The 16,394-nt window shown below is 38.6% G+C and overlaps 1 protein-coding gene across 3 annotated transcripts in view; it reads right to left on the bottom strand.

Moving 5' to 3' along the window:
- Positions 1 to 16,394, bottom strand: part of CACNB2 (calcium voltage-gated channel auxiliary subunit beta 2) — a 303,538-nt gene that overhangs the window by 16,965 nt on the left and 270,179 nt on the right. For 2 of the 3 annotated variants that reach the window (XM_045534272.1, XM_045534281.1), the window contains exons 6-9: positions 15,623 to 15,699; positions 10,138 to 10,271; positions 6,414 to 6,494; positions 5,560 to 5,618 (exon numbers count right to left, since the gene is read on the bottom strand). In XM_045534272.1, coding sequence (XP_045390228.1) covers positions 5,560 to 5,618; positions 6,414 to 6,494; positions 10,138 to 10,271; positions 15,623 to 15,699 — 351 coding nt within the window. Of the gene's footprint in view, positions 1 to 5,559; positions 5,619 to 6,413; positions 6,495 to 9,451; positions 9,514 to 10,137; positions 10,272 to 15,622; positions 15,700 to 16,394 lie in introns of all 3 variants that reach the window. The other variant, XM_045534288.1, reaches the window with a different exon arrangement.

The raw sequence follows: 16,394 nt of genomic DNA, 5'->3' as shown, positions 1-16,394 counted from the left end.
AATACTAGATGGGAAAGCAAGGATTCTGAATGTTGAGCCCCCAGCCGCCTTTGACATTGTAGAATACTGGTAGCCACGCTTGTGTTTATGTCCTCCATGGGTCAGAATTGAAGAGTCTTCTCTGGGGAGTTTGAATGCCAAAGAGTAAAGACCCAAAGATAATGATATAGGAGGTTTCCTATAAAATTGCTCAGCAAGATTTTCCTACAGGGAAGCACAAAGTCAGCCAGCTCCACCTATGAGCTCAGAACTTCCAGTTAATTATTTTATGCCCCATCTTACAATGTGAGCGCAGGAGTGTTCATCAGGCATATTCGGAAAACCTCTAACCTGAGAGACCAAAACAAACAGAAAAATCAACTATGAATTCTACTCATGGTTGAAAGCTAAGAGCGGATTATATCTGTGAAACTACAACAAATTCCTACTTAAAAACTTAGCATAAGAGCTTTTGGAAAGTAAAAATACGGCAGTAGAAATGGAAATTCAAATGAAGGGTTAAAAGATAAAATTAAGGACCTCTTTAAAGAGTAAAACAGAAAAGACAAAGATATAGAAAATAGGAAAATGGTAAGAAAATCAGAGAACAGGAATTCAGAAGAAGAGAAGAAAGAAAACAGAGGAGAGGAAACTAAAGAAATAATTCCAGGATAAAAGGTCTGATTTTCCATATTCAAAGGGTCCAGCACAGTGGTTGAAAGACCCACACTCAAGCCATATTCTTATAAATCTCCTAACACTGGGGACAAAGAGAAACCTAAAGGTTTCCAGAGGAGAAAGCAGGTCCCATAGGGTCAGGAATTGTGGAATACTTTGTCCTTCTCAACAGAAACTATAGAAGCCAAAAGATAACATAGCAAAAAGCCTTCAAAATTCAGAGGGAAAATTATTCCAATTAGAATATTCCATGATGGTTTAAACGATCAATTACATAGGAAGGTTGCTGTAAAGACACTGTCAGCCATTCAGGGTCTTGAAAAAATTTATATGTACTCTTTCCAGGGAAACTACCATAGAATGTTTTTCATTAAAAAGGGTAAAGCTTGGAAGAAATTAAGGGATCTAGGAAAAAGGAGCTCCAACCCAAAAGAAAGGTGAAAGGAATCTCCAAGGATCGTGATGAGGGCTGTTGCAGAATGACACCCAGCACAGAGAGAATCGGTCTAGACCGGAACTGGCTAGAACAGCTCAGAGATTCAAGAAGATAAGTAATAATTTTGGTTGGTTCCATATTTAACATTTATTATAACCATGCAAATAATATTCAAATGAACCATGCAAATAAATTCAAATAAACCATGCCATATACTTTTTCCTGTGTGCTTGCTTTGTGGTTTCCATGAAATAGTTTTACTTTTTATATTTGCTTAATTTTCTATAAATTTGTCATGAATCCAGCCACCAATTCTCCCCCAGCTATCTAAATCTCTTCCCCGTATATTCAAATGCACCCAGTGGTTTCCTAACTTTTAACAGCTGGGAGATTGGAGGAAGAGACTTATGCAGGTGTGTGTATGGGATATGCACAAGCGACCGATATTCTTCATGGTATAAAATCCACAGACAATACCTAATGCTGAAAACCTCAGCAGCAAATTAAGCACTTTACTTAGAGGCAAGGAGAAAATACCCAAAGACATAGCTGCTATCTGGAGAGCAGGGCGTTTGATAAGCTATGAAAAGGGATGACTGGCTTTTGCAAAAAGGTTTGATTTTAATCTATATACTATAAAATTCATTCTGTTTGGTGTACAGTTCCAAGAGTTTGGACCAATTTATAGAGTTCTATATCCACCATCACATTCATGACATGGGATCCTTCCATGACCCCCTGTAAGTCCCATGGGGTGCCCCTTTGTAGTCAGTCTTCCTTCCTACCCCATCCCTGGGAACCACAGAACTGTTTCCTGTCCCTATATAGTTTTGGCTTTTCCAAAATATCCTGTGTGTGGAATCATGTGTGTGGCCTTTTGAGTCACCCTTCTTTCACTTTGCATAAGGGGTTTAAGATTCATCCACGCTGTGCGTTTCAGCAGTTTACTCCTTTTTTATTGCTGTGTGAGATTGCTGTTTTAGAAAAGATAAGTATTTGATGAAAATCTTATTTAGCATTTAAAAAGCAACAATCAGAAAATGAAACACTAAACCTATCAATTTAAAAAAGTTTCATTGTTAGTTCACAATGCATTCATAAGTGAAGTCAGGCTACACGTGGGAGCATCCATTGCTCAGTGATGATCTTAAAATGCTTTCATTTATTCGGGGGTGGGTGTAGAAGGGTAGGGTGATGCCATCTGGGAAGCTCCAGCTATAATGCATGTAATAGGATCCCCTTTATGCTAAGCAGCTGCATGGCCACAGAGGGAGTCATTCACTCAGCACATATTTATTGAGAGCCTACTATGTGCCCAGCCACCTGGGCCTGTGCCTCTAGAGAGCCCTGGCTACTCACTGGGAAGCAGCTGCCCTGTCATAGGCACCATCCTGGGGATATGGCAGCGGTGACAAGACAGACTAAACCTGCTCAGAAGCATCTTACAGTCTAGCCTCTAGGGAACTAATTCAGGTAAAGGGTGGGATTTTCTGTAATGATACATGTTGTCCCACGAGCTTGGCCTTTTCTTTCTGCACATGGTATTACTCAGCCAGGCTTCCACTGACCTGCTTATGTGGTTAAGAAACAGGCAGCACTATCCCATTTTAACTCTTGAAGTTATGCTTTGGGCATCATCATTAGTGGGGGTTCTGCCCAGCAGCTGACCTCGAAAATGCTAAGGGCAAAATTCTTGGGGACCAATTCAGTTTAGAGAAATAAATCTCAACCTTGCAGTATATCAAAATCGCTATGCACATTTTAAAGTTCCAAATGCCCACAGCCTGTCCTCAAGCTCTGGTTTTAATTAGTGGAGAGTAGTATAGAGTCTACTGGATTTTTTTTTTTCCTAAGCACTGGCTGGTAATAAATTTCTCACACCAGAAAATACAGTGATGTAATGTTTCCCAGGATCACTGATTTCCAATAAGATTCTCTCGCAGAAGATTCTGGCAGTAGTGTACATATCCCTACAGCAACTTCAGTGCTGATAAGCTGACATTTCAAAGTCACTGGGGGAAATAAAAACCTGAATTTATCCCAGATGGTAGCTTTCCTTCATGTCCCTGATTTCCTTGTTAATTTACCTGTCATTGTCCTACAAGGTGAGTTTGAGGACTGCTTTGTTTACATGACACAGTTGGTTAGGGTGAATCCAATTTTAAATAGGCTACTGTATTGCACACAACAGAAAGAGGATGATGATTTGTCATCTCTTCTCTGACCTGACACACTTACGCTATTTTAACAGCCAGAAAAGTGATTCTGACAGCTCTCCGGGGGCTTCTACAAATGGACTTAGGTGGGTTTCAGAACAGAAAAGGAATTCTTGACCATCTAGAACCTTTTCATCATCAACATTTCCTTTCATATTTTCTTCTCTTGGGCTTAAAAATTGTTTAAAAAATAAATTTACTTCATTTACTACATCATTATGAAACAATTCATTTTTCCCTTCTAGAATGTCATGTATGCACTCATACCTGATGTTTTTGATGAATTTCCACCCTCTGTTGCTATCTTGGCTTGCCAAAAGCAAAGACATTTAACGATTCAGTTACTCTGGATGTTTTGCCATGGGTAAAACAGTTAAAGTTTTACATGGCCTTTGAAATCCTACCTTATGAACTCTGCTACTTCCTTTGATGACCTTTCACTAGTGACCACAGGCCTCCAATATTGAACTCCATGTCCGTAAGCCAAGATGAGGCCAGGCAGGTCCATTGATAAAGCCATATGGAAATTACTTCTGGTTAGAATAGATGGATACAACATCCAGATATTTTGTGTATTTGTTTCTGAAATGAAATCAATCTGGGTGGCTGATACTTGAGAACATGGGTCCAAGATACACCCTTGGACTGGAATCTATCTTCCAAATTCAAAACTTACTCAGGTTTAATGTAGAAGTGGTAAGTCAGGAAATTCCATCCCATTTCCCCATCTTTGGCATTTAGTAAAGGGTAGTGGGTTAACACAGTCACGGAAAATACAGCGCCTATTTTAGCAGAAATTTCTCAGTGTGCATGCTCACGGAGACAACTCCAAATTGTGATACATGACAGAGCCAAGGATGAAGAAATAGAAGCTAAATGGGGCAGATTAGAGGTATGCCTTTAATACTTGGCCAGGGCCCGAAAGCCTTGGGCCACACTAAAGGCTGTATTTCCTGGCACCAACTAATAGATATTTCATAAAGTTATGCAAAATAAAAAAATCCAATTTGAGCATTTGGTTAGGTAGACCTTGATTACAAAGTCTTTTTAAACCTTGAAACATAGTTTGTTTTCTTCCTTCCCCTCCCTCTTGATCATTTCTTAACAACATCTGTCCTACTATAAACCTTTCCCTCCCTATCCTTTGTCTTCCCTGCCAAGTCAACCCAAATTGGAAAAGCCCAAGCATGAAAAGCCCATTGCACGTCATAGCAGTCATGGTGGACAGGCAGATGGATACATGGGTCTAGAATTCAGAGGAGAGGCCGGCAAAGGAATGGAATTTAAAAATCTGACACTGAATGAAATCACTAAAGAAGGGAATATAGAGAGAAAAGAAAGCAAAACCCAAAGAGCCTAGCCCTGGGCTCTCCAAGATGTCTCATAGATGAGGAAGAGCCAGCAAAGGGGACAAAGGAGTGGCTAGTGTGGCAGAAACAAACCAGGACAGTGGGGTCCCAGGAACCAAGTAAAGAAAGTATTTATGATAAAAGAGGATGGAGGAGTCCACCGTGTCAACTGTTGCTCATGATCAAGCGAGATAAGGGCTGAGAACTCATCCCTGGATTTAGCGCTGGGAAGGTTACTGGTGATTGTGACATGAGTAGTTTTCCTGAGTGGTGTGGGTGACAGCGTAACTGGAATAGGCTCAAGAGAATAGGAGAGCAAGTGCACACAGCTCTTTCAAGGAACTGTCCTGTAAAGAAAAGAAGGAAAAAAGAGATACCTAGAGGGACTGCAAGGTCAGATGTGAGGAGAAATAACTACGTTTGACATGCTGATGGAGTTTCCACTGGAACGAGAGATACTGATGAGGAGAGAGGGAAGGACTGTCACAGCTGTATCTGGACAGTGATAGTTCAGAGGGCGGGACTGGCCATTGCTAGGAACACAGTGATGGGAGATAAAGCCAAACATTCAGGGAGATGACAGGGGAGTCTTTAGAAGAGTGAACGAAAGAGAAATATTTAGTGCAATGTCTGGGCAGCAATGGAGGGTGAACTAGCCAGAAGGCCATGTCCAAGTTCATCTTACAGATGCAGGTTCAGGAACCGGATCAACCAGGGTTGAGAATGTGCAAAGTGCATAGTAAGAATATTTACTGAACCAGACTGAACTGAACGAAACTTACTTCTTGTCACTGTATAGACACCAGAGGGCAGTTTTCTCTTAGGATCACGCTCCTATCCCATCAGGGGTTTGTCATCTTTAAGGCAAAATCCACAAAACCCAGTATTCCGAAATACTCACCGCCCTTCAAATCTGTGTTTTAAAAAATCAAACAACGCTTTTTGCATCATATCTGTGACCTGTAATGGAGCAAGCAATAAATTAAGATATGATTTAAAAAATATTACTCCTTGGGATAAAGCAATTTTACTTCTCTTCGGGATGCTTGGAAACCTGAGCTTTTTTCTTTTTTTTTAAGACAGAGTCTCACTCTGTTCCCTGGGCAAGAGTGCCATGGCGTCAGCCTAGCTCACAGCAACCTCAAACTCCTGGGCTTAAGCTATCCTCCTGCCTCAGCCTCCCGAGTAGCTGGGACTACAGGCATGCACCACCATGCCCAGCTAATTTTTTTGTATATATTTTAGTTGTTTGGCTAATTGCTTTCTATTTTTAGTAGAGACGGGGTCTCGCTCTTGCTCAGGCTGGTCTCGAACTCCTGAGCTCAAACGATCCGCCCGCCTCAGCCTCCAAGAGTGCTAGGATTACAGGCGTGAGCCACCGCGCCCGGCCAACCTGAGCTTTGCATTTGCAAAAGGTAGCATGTGAGGTGGCCACATTCTCCTGAGGTCTGAGGCAATGACAGTGAAACTGAACTTATCGTGATGTTTTAGTGACAAATGACACTGCAAGGGGTTTGAGTCACTCTCCATTTGACATTATTTGAAATTAAAAATTTCCTGGGCTGAGTAAGTTGTAGCTAGCAGAGATCTTCAAAGCCACAGCCAGGAAAACGAAACTGTAAGCTTGAAAAACAACATGCTTTGCTGCTATGAGCTCTTTAAAAGCTCTAAATTCAAGAGTCAGGAGGAGGATGTGGAGTTACAAAACAGTTCAGCATGCAGAGGTGGAGTGTGCTACAGAATGTGGCTACTCACCTCGTATCCCTTCAGCGAAGGGCCCACTAGGACCACCGGTCTCATAGACGGTACCACGTCGTAAGGAGGAGTGTGCTCTGTCTGCAGAGAGAGGAGAGGTTTTTAGACGTTTCACAGGCAGGGGAACTTGAATATTTTACATATAAGGTACTCTGTCTGAACTCTATGATAGGAGGCACTGGCTTTCCAGACATTTATTTATTTTTACTTGCCTCTTTTCTAAATAAATCCAATCAAAGGTCGGTGGTGGGTTTATTTTCCTAAAGTTTTAAGTTAGTGGACTGTCTATAGTTTTCTTGCTCTTCTTATGAAAGGCTACTGGCCTATCAGTTCCTAAAGCAGGAGGTGCTGCTTTTGAACAAAAAACTAGTTGGTAGAACAAACAGAAACATGCCTCATGCAGAATAGGTGCTTTAGGCTTGACTGCAAGTTAATACCGCTTTTCAGATGCATTTTTCTGAAGAGTTGAAATGCAGACATAACATGGTTAATTACGGAGGAAAGAAATATTTCATTATTTTTACATCTTGGATGTCTGTGTATCTTACCTGCATAAAACCTAATTTCAAAATAGTATGACTCTCACTACCAAATACTAGAAAAATTCTATTTTATTGTTAGAGTTTAAAATTAGCATCCATGCTTGTTCTAGTAAACAGTAATCATGATGACCGATCACACCTTAGTGACTGATGCTTTTTTCCTATACTTTGGTATGTCAAACCTTAAAATGTAAGGTTTACGTGTTATGTGTCTTGGAAAGAAGGTAGTCAATGTGTGATAATACATTCAACTATGGTTCACTGGCCTCAAAACACTGATTATCAACTTGCACATCTAACATGTTTTTCAAAAGTAGTTTGTTTAGTGCTTCTGTTAGATAACAAATCCATGTATTTCTGCAAAAATTTATTTCTTTTCTGGAAGACAAGGGGTAGGAGCTAAATTTTGTAGCAATTTCTAAAACTATCAACAGTTTTCAGCTTAGCTGCTTCAAATAAAGTGGTTAACATAAATTTTTTTAAAAAATTACATAACAGCTAATTCATTTGATTACATTAAAACTGGCTCTTTTGACGCCAGAGAATATTAAATTGATCCACAAATGAACTTTTTTATCGTAGAACAGAGACAGATATGGCCTTAGACACTGTGATAAGCAAGTCATTGCTCTACGAATCTGATTCAAGAGTATCTGAAAAATATATTTTAAGAAGCACACGCACGAAAAGAAAAATGCTCCTCAAACTATTTTAAGAATTTGATAAACTGATGTGCAAATGTGAATGTAATTTTTACATCAGCCTATCACTCAAGAACATTTTATTATTGCTTAAAATTGCCCATTACAAACTTTGTGGCTTCATTTTCATTTAAGTTGCCTCAGAGGGGAATAAAAAGCATTTCAAATTCAAAACCTTCCATCTGAGATTTCCCCAATAGTCACAGACAGTATGATCAGAGGGAAGAAAAACATTACCAACTGTGCTGTCAAATTTCACTGCTGAAATTTTTACCTAGCATTCAAAATTAATTTTAATAGACACAATCAAGCTAGAATACATTTTTGAATGGAAAAAAAAAAAGACACACATAATACAGTGACAGCACAAAATGCCACACAAGCACCACTCTAAAAGCAACCTAAAACACAGAAAACAAATCTTCTTGTTGAATCGCAGGTTGTTTTTTTGTTTTTGAACTCTACATTGAGGTTTCCCACATAATAACATAAGAAGAATGAATACCAGTGCCGAAGGCATCAGAAGCATATTTATTAAATTATTACAATTATACCACCTGGGACCATACTGAAAAACGTTTAGAAGCCAAGTCCTTATAACTATGTAGGATAAGAACACCTTTTCCACCATTGCAATTAGGAATATAAATTGCATGCATTTTAGTAATAGCTACCAAGAAATTTTATCTCAAGTCTTTATGTCTTAAGTGGCCCAGTATTTGGTAGGTCTTTGGTTCCTTCGATCTGTGACTGCCAACTAGCCAAGGGTTACCACATGCTGGTAATCAATCAGCTTCTTAATCAATAGGGGAGCTACAGAAATTACCTTATTTGATGGAATATTGGTGCTTTGTGCCCTATTGAGAATGACACCATTATTTTATCTATCCTTTCCTGTTAACTCTCTTTCCTTTGAATTATTTAGTAAAAAAAAAAAAAACTGTGATAAACATTTTTAAAGTTTTGCAATTCCAGGGTAAATGGATTTCAAAAAACTACATGACTAACAAGGTTTTAGTTCATGTTCCTTCTCTGTAAAGTCTAGAGCAGCTTAGCAATGCTGATTTTTCTAAGCTTCTGAACTACAGACACTGTTAGTCACTTGGCTGCAAGTTTTAGCTGTGACAAGAATATCAGACCCACCGTTGTGGAAGAACATCAAGTTGAAACTTTTTGTGTTAACACAAAAATCCGGTGTTTTAAGTTTTGCCTGGAGTGATGAGTTCTTCCCTTACTAAATATAATTTATCTTTAAAAAAAAAAAAAAAAACTTTACAGTTCAGTATCTTGACACCTCATTAATGATTTTAGAGTTCCTCCAAAGAGCAAAATACTTGTTTGCTAAGGAAAATAGCTCAGTATGTTGAGAGTTTGGGGCAGAGAGTGGACTTTATTTCACATGTGCATGTTAGAATACCCCCATGGATTTGCCAGATAAGGAGGTATGACTCTAAAAGACAGTGTAGTAGCCATGGAAAGTGGTGTGCAGAAGGGGGAAGAAATGGAAATTTTCTTTTGGGGGAGTAGTTAGTGGTCTTTAAAAAATAATGCTTTGAAGCTACAAAATGGGCTGAGAGGAAATAGCCTTTTTTGGAGTAAAGAGTTTAGGAATACCCTATCATTTCCAGTTGAGGGACCAGTAGCATCATTGCATAGCATCTTGGGTGGCCAGTGGCAAAGGCTCTGTGCGTGGCCACCAGCCACACCGTCCAACAGGTGAGATGCTGACATCTGACTGATGGAGAAGATAAGAACATCGGGAGAGTATTTATATATGACAATAGGAAAAACTCACAGTAAACCGCCAAAACAAGCCTGCAGTTTTCCACTGGTCTTGCTCATCTGCAGATTTTGCACCTAGTGGATTAGAAGTTTAAATACTGACTAAATTAAAAATTGAATAATTTTTTTTTTTAGTACAAGCTACGTATCTGGATATCATAAATCAGAATCTAATAACTGCTTTAGTATGCTTGATTATAAGTTAAATCTCTGGGGGAAAAAAAGAAAGACAGACAGACAGAATAAGCATGCACAATTGAGGTGCATCATATGGAGCTGTCAGTGTTTGACATCCTTGAATGTTGAAACAAATTCCCTTGGTGGCAGAGATTATTCCATCAAAAAGGATAAGTACTGTAATGGTGTCTGAACAGGTCACTCCCTGAATTTAGGTGGTTTGAAATGCATGGACTCAATTAGCTGTTGGTAAGGTTCTTTTCTTAGGACAGAAATGATTGCATTTAATACAACTGCGGGAATTAATGCTAATGATGCCAGTGGCAGGATAAACACAGCTATGTCAATGTAAACTTACCGATTTCTGCTTCTGCTTAGCTACAGCAGCATGGAAAAGAAACAAAGAATAACAGAGCATGCATGTTATTGGCTTGTCAAAGGACGCAGACAGTCAACAGGACTAGCAATGTGACGCAGTGCAGTCGAGCGGGTGGACAATGGGAGCTTGGAAGTTCATGTTACCTTCTTAAAGAAGGGCATTCTTTTCTCTTTGGAGTGGGGTGACGTTACACTGTTTGCACTGGGTTTAGGGGAGCGGTGGTTTGCTGGCATATCATTTTCTTCTGCATCTAAGCCAGTAGCATCTATGTCTATAGCTATATACAGACAAACAATTCAAAAATCATCAGGTGGACAGGAGAGGAAAAACAGGTTATAAAGAAAATAAAACGAAAGCAAATAAAACTAACCATAGTAAAAAAAAAAAAATTCTATCATGAGTGCTCAACACAGTAATCAAAGGAAGTAAAATTTAAAGGTAAAGCGCGTTAAGAATGCAATGTCATCAAATCTAACAAAACAGAAAGGTATCCTCATATCTGTTTGCTTGAACAAAACAAATCAGTTGCATGCTAGATCTCTCAAATAATTTTAGAGAAACATTTTTAGTTTATAATTTCAACTATAATGTTGATATTCTCCATATCAACTGTGTAAAAAGTACAGGACAGAACATCTGGCTTCATTTCTTACAATATCTTAAACCAGCTTTCAGAGAATAAGCAACTACATTGAAAACCTTTATCACAGTGTGTCTCAGGATGTCTCATTTTGCTTGATTATGTATAAAATAAGGGCAGTTAAAAAGGTTCACTAAAATTGCAACAGGCGTTTGAAGGAAAGAAAGAATAAAAATATCCTCAATCTGGGTGACACAAAAACGTCATAAACAAGGCAAATGATTCAGGGAGGGCCCCAGGATGGACAGGGTCAAAATGATTTCAAGATGTTTTGTGCATCTTCAGATAGTTCTGTCCAAAGACTAATCAAAAAACACTGGATCCCATGATATCCAAGTGAAATTAGTCTAATAAAACATGAGAAAAATTTTGATGACTTATGTAGAGCTGCTGAATTTAACATAAGAGGTAGAGTGTTAAGGCACAAAAAGCCATGAGGACGTGTCCCCTGCTTTCCTCATTTGCAAAATCAAGGGTTTGGGTTTGTTGCACAACACACTTTCACTTTTTGAATTTTTCAACCTCAAAATATAGCACTTAAAAAATGTTAAAATGGAAAGAAAGATGCATAATCTCACTTCAAAGTTTATAAAATGCTTCCACATGCAATTGAAATTACTACAGAATGTTATCAACTGTAGAATCAGAGCTGGAAGCATTTGAAAAAGCAACTTCAATCCTCTAATTTTTAAGATGAGAAGATAAACTCAAAGTTTAAGGGGCTTGTTCTTGGCAAAAAACTAGGCAGAGTCAGGACCCGGACCTAGATCTCATGCCTTAGTGAGTCTATATCCTGTCCCCCTACCATACTGCCCCCTCTTCTCATTCTGGGTGTGCTCTTTCAGTTCCCTTTGCTTCCCCACTGGGGTCAGGTCCTTGCTGTCAAGATTCAGAACATCACAGAGTTGAGCTCACTAGAAAATTATTCTATGGTTGAGTTTAGATTCAAAGAGAAGAAAACAGGAAAATTTACTCACCCCAGGAAATCATCATATTATACATGTTAGCACTCTAACAAAAACCACAGTACATTCAGATTTAAGGAACAAATTACCATATTGAAATAACAAGGACCTTGGTGTTGCAGTACAACTTCCATTCCCCGTGCTACGCAAGCTGAATCATGGCTTGTGACAGCCTCTCCTAACCTTTTCAAAGGACAGGACATCATCTCACAGATATCATGTTATTTTTCAATGTTGAAGTTATTACGGATATTATTAATGGATGATTCAACCTTTTGAAAACTAGGATGTCTTACCTAATTGTTCCTTTTCATTTGATTAGGTAGAACACCTGTAATGAATTACCTGGCATTGTCTGCACAATACTACAAATACCAGCTATCGCGTGCATAATAGATGAGGTATGATTTTCTACCAAGTGAAATTAATAATGGACTGAACTAATTCCAGGTAGTTAGGTAGGCTTACCCAGTAAATATGCCTTTCTCTTTGTCCCATCTATGCATATTGATGAGCTAAAAGGTTCAGCAAGCGGTGTGTGTGTGGGGGGAAACACTATAAAATGTGCTGGGGATTTGAACCAACGCTGACTTTTATACCACCCATGCAGCTAAATCCTCTGCTCATATAGCCAAGTTTCCTTCTGAGGCTTACTCAATGACATAAGCCATGACATAGTCTGAAAAAAGACTTCAGGAATGGTTTTCCCTGAATCCCAACTCAGGAAGCATGTTGCTAGCACCTTCCTGGACGTCGAGGAGAGAATCTGGGTCAGTATCTAATCATTCCTGTATGTCTTCACTGATGTCCAGTAAGTTTCCCGACTGGTGGTAAATTTCCACATGCTTTTATCTTGCTCATCTTTTATTGGGCTTATAAAGGCCACATTCAAGGGCCAGTACCCTCTGAAAGCCTTTCTGAAACGGATACCAGCTGGATGTCAGAGTTCACAGGACCCCAGGATGATAAAGTTCCTGAGTTGGAATTTATGATTTGTCTATTGAATCTGGTCTGCTGTGATCACTGGAGATTTTATATATGTATATTTTAAAGAAAGAGTAGAAATGGATAAATGGATAAATGTTTAGCTGCGACACTGCCCGGATGTTTGGCTATCCACACACATAGCCCGAGTCAGGTCCCTGGTACCAGGACACAAGTGCTCAAAATCCCAAACTGAGAAGTCTCGAACTTACTAGTTCTGTCATTTGGTTACCTTAAGTCTAAAAGCATTTGAATTCATTTTGAAATACAGAGAATTCTAAAACATGTGGTCACTTTCAGAACAAATTAAAGGAACTTACCAAGACAGTTCAGAAGCATTTTCAACTCTGTTCAGAGTTCTCTATACTGTACTAGACTGAGAGATGTTACCCTTTTTAAATTTCATGTTGTATTTCCATACCTTAGCAGACGTTGGTATTTACTTGGGAAGAACTACTGTCATATATTTGGAAATAGTTTCTTTCATTTTTCTTCACTAATATGCATGTATTATTATTACTGCTACAATTACTGATAGAGAGACTTGGGAATGTTTTTTGAAATTTAAATTTTAATCTTGGAGATTGGGTCAAGTTGAGCAGGGGTGAGTCAAGTTCAGGGGCGACAAGTGTGTACACACAACACTGTCTATTCTGCAACTGGCGATGACCCCTTTATCCAGATGTAAAGTGGAAATTTCTACTTTTCCAAGTCCTTGAGAACATTCAAACATACCTACTTCAGGCAGCTGCTTATAAGTCCTTCCTCTAGCAATGGGTGAGGGGAATTGTAGATAGGAACCTCCAGGAAACAAAGATAAACATTACAATTGCAGGCCAATCTTCACCTGACAGGTAGAGCAGTTGTTCCTGGAGGTGGATTGGGGGAACTTCTTTCTAGAATTTTCTGAAGTTTTCCTTTGAATCAATTTAGCTATCGAGATGAAAACTATCTCAGAGTCCTGATGTGCCTATTATACATTTTGTAGTTGGTTGCATCTCTAGTCAACTCAGTCACAAGTGTTTCCTACTCTTAGTATTCAGAAAAATCATTCCAAAGTTCTGCACCTGTAAAAAACTTGGGTGACATTTTAAATCCCTTTTTTTTTAAAAAAAAAGAAAAACATTAAACTCTTCACGGAACTTTATTTTTAGTAAAGCAAACACTGGGCTGCAAGGTAAAATGTCATCTTACATATATACTAACTTATTCTTCAAAATTCAGTCACCTCCTCTCATTATACAGATGGTCCTCGACTTATGATGGTTCAACTTAAGATTTTTCAACTTTATGACAGATTAATCAGGATGCAGCCCTGTCATAAGGTGAGGAGCATCTGGACTTGATGGTTTGACTTAATGCTTTTTTGACTTTATGATGGCTTTATCTAGGTAGTAAATGCATTTCCAACTTATGATGTTTTCAATTTTTGATGGGTTTGTTGGGGTATAACCCCATCATAAATTGGCATGTGTATTGATAAAACAATTAGAAGGCTACAATATGGTGCAAGGAAATGGAAGAATTTTTCCAGTATATGGAAGTGGGACTGACATTTGCAGGTGGGATTGCTGCTTTATCACACTGTGATGTAGCAGTTTTCCATTTTAGGAGCCTAGTAACAGTCCTCAGGAGTTGCTGAAAGAGTCTTCAAGATATGTGAGAGTAGAAGGTTTATACAGTCATCGCTGCAACTTCATACATTTGAGGAGGAACAGGACAAGGCTCTTTTCCCTGTGCATCCAGGGAATATCTACTCCTCAATGATCAAGAGAAGATATAAACTTCACATAATAGCTACAAGAAGCTTCACTTTTCATTTCAAGCATACTATTTAACTTAATTTTGAGCAGCTCGGAATTGTTGCAAGTACACAGTTTTTGAAATCAATATCCATCTAAAACAACTGACTCCTTACTGCGCTCATATTTTACTCACTGAAGAAGTCCTACAGTTTTTGCTAAGAAGTGCTTGACTGGTCTCCAAGAGCTGTCAATGTTCAGGAACACGGTGTGATTATCAGAAGAGAAATTCAGTTCTTAAGACACACCGGTCACAGTGTGACTAGTTCCTTCATTTCTCCATAGATGCACAATTCTCTGCTTTTGATCTCATCCCATTTCTAGCTTTCTAGAAAGCATACACAGAATCATGCTCTGGTAGTGAATCTTTACAATCTTACTCTCACTCCCAGTTACTCACTTCTTAGCAAACTAAGACACCGATCATGGGCTTTCATGCAATTCAACCAATTAATTTCCTATTTATATAGAACTCCAAATGCTACAAAGAATGGTTGAATTGTCAGATTTAGCAAATATAAATTCAGTTAAATTTGAATTGCAGATAAACAATCTTTTTTTCAGTGTAAGTATGTCCCATAAATTTTTAGTATAAGTATGTCCCAGGCAATACATACTTATACTAAAAAATTATTGTTTATCTGAAATTCACATTTAACTGGGTATGCCTTATTTAATCTCACCACCATGAGAATGAACCCACTGCTCTGGAAAGAAAACAGCAGTTACCCTTCCCGCAAGTACTTATATCTTTTTCTATAATTATCTTCTACGTCTTCCACAGAGCCTTTCTGGTATAGGACAGGCCAATCATTCCATCTTCTCTTTGTTCTCTGTTCTTCACCTTTCTAAAGTTTTTATCCTTCTCTTTTTATTTAACACTGAAGCCTACAGCTCACATTGCACTGCAGTTGTGGTTGGGCACTCAGCCATTTACTGCCCATGACAAGGTGCCGGGGCCCCACTGAGGGACCTAAGATAAAAAGTTAAATATGCTCAACACTTGGATCTGCAGCAACAGCAACACTTCGACATACTACTTTTCTTTTTTCAAAGCCAGAAAAAAAAAATTTCCCCCTATTGTTCTTAACTCCATAAGGCCATCCTTATTTCTGATGCCTTTTAACATTTGTAGGGTTAACATAGTCATTCTGTGTATATAAATGCACAAAACTAGATAAGCCTGGCGAAAGCATGAAATGCAGCATGTGCTATTCAGTACTTGTCACCTACTTACCAGATGATGGAGGTGTAGATTTTCTGGAACTAGGTACTATGTCACCCAAACTGGATGATGAATTTCCTCCTGATTTACTGGAGTAAAGCAAAAATTTCTGTTAAATCAGACACTTATTTTGGATCCTAAAACATTTGTCTTCCTCGATAAACACGATAAATCCATTGTGTGTTTATTAAACTTTAAATTTATCTTTCCTTCAAGGAGCTAAACAGTCATTTCCCAGCAGAGATTCCTGGAGTACTTGAACTAGCAATGTGATGGTCTCTATTTTCAAATTCAAGGTTAAATTTAAAAAGGCCCTGAGAGAATGGAAGAGAACTGGGGTGATTTCTACAGCCCTCAAGTGCCCTGCCCAGACCACAGATCACTAAACAGCAGAGATTTAGAGACCCACAGAGGCAACATATAGTATCAAACATCAAGGCTAACCCCCGAACTTAAAGTTTCCTTCTTGTCTGGTTGCACGTCCTTTATCTTAGCTTAATTATTTTTGGTGTGCTAAAATTGAAAGTATTCAAGGGCTCATGGTAATCTATAAAAGAACATCAGAGCAATACTAAAACATGCTAACCTTTAAGAGACACGAAAAGAAACATGACTAGCAGAGTATTTGTACAATTTAACCCTCAGAGAGCACCCAGAACATTTCTCAAGCATAAATGACATGGAGGATTAAACTTGGTTAATTTAGGAATGATTTGAAGATAATACACTTCAGAACTTCCAGATTCTCAAGTTTGACTTAAGGTATGCTTCAGTGTCTTAGAAA

Source organism: Lemur catta, chromosome 1 (genome assembly GCF_020740605.2).
Source record: "Lemur catta isolate mLemCat1 chromosome 1, mLemCat1.pri, whole genome shotgun sequence".
NCBI classification, from domain to species: Eukaryota; Metazoa; Chordata; class Mammalia; order Primates; family Lemuridae; genus Lemur; species Lemur catta.
Note: the sequence above shows the minus strand (reverse complement) of the source record. Positions and strands in the feature narration are given on the sequence as shown.